Source organism: Mus caroli, chromosome X, assembly GCF_900094665.2.
Source record: "Mus caroli chromosome X, CAROLI_EIJ_v1.1, whole genome shotgun sequence".
In the NCBI taxonomy this organism is placed as follows: Eukaryota; Metazoa; Chordata; class Mammalia; order Rodentia; family Muridae; genus Mus; species Mus caroli.
The window spans coordinates 13289231-13293970 of record NC_034589.1 but is presented as its reverse complement, the minus strand read 5'-3'; the positions used below and the strand labels follow the sequence as shown (position 1 = coordinate 13293970).

At 51.4% G+C, this 4740-nt stretch overlaps 1 protein-coding gene across 2 annotated transcripts in view; it reads right to left on the bottom strand.

Moving 5' to 3' along the window:
- Chst7 (carbohydrate sulfotransferase 7) overlaps positions 1–4039 on the bottom strand; it is a 35383-nt gene extending 31344 nt beyond the window's left edge. For both annotated transcript variants that reach the window (XM_021153947.2, XM_029472919.1), the window contains exon 1: positions 2390–4039. In XM_021153947.2, coding sequence (XP_021009606.1) covers positions 2428–3882 — 1455 coding nt within the window. In that variant the 5' untranslated portion in view covers positions 3883–4039 and the 3' untranslated portion in view covers positions 2390–2427. The remainder of the gene's footprint in view (positions 1–2389) is intronic.
- Positions 4040–4740: the final 701 nt, after the last annotated feature.

The window sequence follows — 4740 nt, the reverse complement described above, 5'->3', positions numbered from 1 at the left end:
TACAGTTGTATCTCATGGAGGCATTTCCTCAACTGAAGCTCCTTTCTCTGTGATAACTCCAGCTGTGTCAAGTTGACACAAAACTAGCCAGTACACCAGCATATTCACATTGATCCACACCATATACACTACCTGCCTTATGGCAGCCCAGTAACAATACACTGATGAAATTTTTATTACAATGCATTACTATTTTGTATTATATTATTCTATTGTATTATTGCTGTTAACCTTTCAATATGCTTAATTTATAAATTACATTTTCTCACAGATATTTATGAATAGAGAATATCATGGTCCATATAAGGTATGTATTATCTGAGAGTCTTAGAAATATACCCACTAAAGATTAGGGGAAGTCAACTGTAACTTTCACCCAGCACTGAGAACTGCTCTTATGAGACACTCAAAATGCATCCATCCCCTTATGCAATTATTGGCATAGGGCAAGCCATGTGAGCTAGTTTTAGCCAGTGAGAAGGAAGTCAGCTAATAGGTGGTGGGTTCTGAGAAAGAGTTTAATAACAAGATTTATCTTCCTAGGAGCCAAGAGTACAAACATTTTAATATATCCATATATTGATCCTAAGTGTCCAATGCAGAAGGAAGAGCTCAGCCACTAAAGTTTACTAGAGCCTAAAACTTCTACTTAGATGTGCCTGCAGCCCTAGAGAGAAGCTGCACAAGCCTTTCAAACAGCAGCACCACCATCTTTGCCCATAGTCACTGTCACCCACACCCATTTGCACTTCCTAGGGTACAAAGTCCTCTACACCCTCTCTATCACCCTGCCTCAGGCATCATATAGTGTGTTGGAACAAATTGGGAGAAGGCTGTGGAACAAAATTTCTAGGAGATTCTCATGTCTTAAAACCATAAAATGCTACAGCTTTTGACCAGGAGATGAGTGTCTTGAAGTCTGTGATGGTGAGTTAGGAACCACTATGTTTCCTACGTAAATATGGCTTAGCAGATAATATGATGTTTCTGTTAAGACGAGGAGTCACCCTGTGTCTTACTTTCCTTCTCTATGAAAATCAGGAAAGAAGACAGACTTCCTAGCAATTACAAAAACTGATTTGATTACTGGGAGAAGCAAATTCAATTAGCCAGCTTCCCCAAACCACTCTACTAACCAAAAAAAGAAAAAAAAAAATCCATCTTAATTAACATCTTCAACCTTTGTCCCTCCAGTCCATCCCCAGGGAATACTGAATTACACTATAAAATAATGAATGGAAACTTAAGTCACTTCCGGCCTTCCTGCAATGCTTTTCTTCCTCCTCCGGTCTGCACTGTACAGAAGGCAGCAGGCACTCTTCCAATTCACAGTGTTTGGGGAAATGCATTCCCATGCCACTGACTAGATTCCTATGGTGAGCATCATGCAGAACAGTCTTCCCTTGGCCCAGTGTTACACGCCATCTGTTAACTCAATACTGGACACATATATAGAGAGCCTTTTTGAGGCCATTTTAGCAACCACTTTATAGAAAATGGCAAAAAAGAGGGGTTTACTTGACAAATTGTTAACTGCCAGCGTAAAGCTCCATCTATCAAAAAAAAAAAAATGCCATGATGAAGTTGGGGAAAACCCAGCCCAGCCTTCTTAGAGCACCAGAGGAAGCTGATCAAGCAGCTTTTGTGACCTGTGGTCAGATATCCTGCAAACAGCAGCCAGCCTCTGAGAGAGGGGAAGAGAAAAGGGAAAAGGGCACACGAAGCCAGGGGAAAGGAATGTCAGTTCTACTTGTTTGTAATAGGGTTGGAAACACACAAATGTGGAGAAACTGTTGCAATAACTGCTTTACTGTGCCTGTGTGCTTAGTACCCAGGAGGAGAGCCCTGGAGCTGTAGAAGAAGAGAGACAAAGAAATATCAGACAGAAAAATTGAGGATAAATAGGAGCAAAAATTCAAACTTTTTCACAACACCTTGTTTTTGCTTTTCTTTTGACAGCAGACATCATGGCAAAAAGCTGTCCCACTGGATAAACAGGCATATGCCTGGAAGGACTTCCTAAACCCTATATTCCACTCCATGTTAGTTACCTTTCTCAAGTTGCACTGGGTTGCTTTAGACTTTCTCTACGGGCTTTGAACTTTAGATGCCTTATAAAGGGGGCTGGGAGAGTAGACCTGGAGGCTGCTTCAGCTACCTTTACACAACTTCTCTCACTTCCAAGACCTCCTCTGAGAATGTAAGGAATGAACTCAGTGAAGCACCTCAAATCTACCAAACAAGACATGATCTTGGATGTGATCTGACAGCTTGCGATTCAGGACAGCACTGGCCCCTCTAACCACCCTCCAACTCCCCTCCCCCAACCCCGCTGGTTGTTTCAGGATCCCCCTCCCGAAATACTATTCCTTATACTGTGCCACCTTACCTGAATACGCCCCAGGGCAGGGTTCAGGGATCAGGGTATTACACAGCCCAATTGGCCTTGGTCTCCAGTGGTGTCTCCCCTTCCCTGACGGTCTTCCTGTCGCGTTCGTCCCCACTGCGAGGGTAGGCAAGCAGACGCATGGCAGGGGCGCAGGCAGTTTCCACTTGGCGCACCTGCTCTTGGCTCAGACGCTCGCGCCAGGCGTGCACAGCTTCTCGGGCGTCCCGCGCAGACAAGTGGAAGGGACGATCGGCGCCGTAGGCCGAGCCGCGCGTCATATTGAATGCGAAGGCATCAAGCGCGGCGAGTGTCCGCAACCCAGAGAAGCGCAGCAGGCGGCGAAGCTGGGCTTGGGGCTGCCACACCAGGTCCTCATAACGCAGCCGCAGGTAGCGACGCCTCAGCCAGGCGGGCGCGCCGCGGGTGAATAGCAGGTCGCGAAGCCACGCTTCGCAGATCACCTCAAGCGCGCTGGTTAAGAAGAAATCAGCGCGTGGCGCCGAGGGCAGAGCCCGGGCCTGGCCTCCTGGACGGGCATCCACTCCATGCGCCAGCAGCACCCGGTGAAAGTGCTCACTCCTCTGGCGTGTGCGCAGCACCTGGATGCTTTCACGCAGCAGTCCGTGCCTCGACTTGAGGCGCGAGTTGTGCACGGCCCGAGGGTCTCGGAAGAGCTGCACCACCTTCAGGTTGAGGCCTGGGTCACGCAGCAAAGGGACCAGCACTCCCAGGTCCAGCAGCCGCACGTCTTTGATGACCACCACCGGGTACTTGCGGCACTCGGCCTCCAGGGCGCGGAGCGACACGGGCGGGCAGGTACTTTCGCAGGCTTTGTCCTCGACGAGGCCCACGTCCGCGCGTGCCCGGGGCGCGGCGGGGCACAAAGGCGGCGAGCAGATGACCTTGTTGGTCCGCCAGCGGAAAAGCATGGCCGTGGTGAGGTTGGCCGAGTCCGGTGCTCGCTCCCCAGGGTCCCCAGGCTGCGCGTACAGGCGCAGCACAGAGAAATCACAGCGGAAGAGGGAGCGCAGCATGTCTCTTAGTGCGCCCTGCAGGCTCTCCGCGTCGCCCGGATACAGTGCCTGCCACAGATGCCACATGGGCTCGTACAAGTAGAAAACGTCCGGGTGCTGGTTGAAGAGTTCGCCCAAGAAGGACGAGCCGGTGCGCCAGGTGGCATGCACATAGATGTGTTGCTTTTCCTGGGTCACCGCCTCACCAAAGGCGCTGAGGTTGCTGGGGGACCCGGGGGATCGATCCGGGTTTCCTTCGGCCAGGGACCGCACCTCAGCGCCCTGCTCACGTTCCCTGGCCGCCGCCGCCTCCAGGCTCCACACACCCAAGCTGCGCTGCAGGCCGGGGCAGTGCCTGCCCTTGTCCTGCTCGCTGTGGCTGTCCAGTACAGAGGGGACAAGAAGTAGCAGAAGCGTGTACAGAGCCAAGAGCAGCGTGAACTTGCAGTACTCTCGGCGCCGCCGCCGCCGGCCCTTCATAGTTCACCGAATCCCCACTCTCCCCACCCAGAGCAGAGTAGGCGCCTGCTGGTTCTGTCCAGAAAACCCAGCCCAAAGTCCTCGGCTCCGGCCTCTTCGGGTCTCCCTCAATGCTGGGTGGAGTGGAGTGGAGCAGCCGGGCGGTGTATCCACCACAGGAAACTTGGGAGGCAGTGGTGGCGGCACTCTCAGCCTCCTTCTTGGCTCAGCCTCTTGAGAGCGCTCATTGGCCGGTTCAGCAGCTGCAGGCCCTGCCCATGGTACCCGAAGCTTCTCCCCGCCCACTTACGCTCTGCTCTTGGGTTTGCTCAATGCCGGGCTAGAGCTGGACAGGGCTGCCACAGGGCAGGGACACCCTCTGGGGTGCACTGAGTGTACTCCACCTTTCCCTAACTCCTTCAAAACGAATTCAAGTTTGCTAACCAACCAACTTCAGGCAAGGGAGGGTCACAATGTGTACAGAAGGCATCCAGTGACTGGACATGATTCCCCACCTGGAGAATGACACTTTTTTTTTTCTTCCTGTTTTGGCCCTCTGCCTTGCCATCCTGGTCCCAAGTAAATGACTGACTGCCAGCATCTACACTCAGTGCCTGGATCAGCGCCAGAGTGGGAGTTGCTACATTCTATCCATACTTTGGCACACAGAGACTTGGACCTGGTCCTGACAGATGAAAAGGTAATGGGAAATCCAAGAGGCAGATTAAGCTTAAAATTATTAAAAGTTGAAAGAGCATCGAAAATGTTCTGCTTTCCTCTGTTTCAAGTGAGTGGAGAGCAGGGAAAGGAGAACAATCAGCCACCCTGAGGAAGGTGTGGAAAACTTAACAAAAGATGGAAAGCAAATCTCCACCGAGT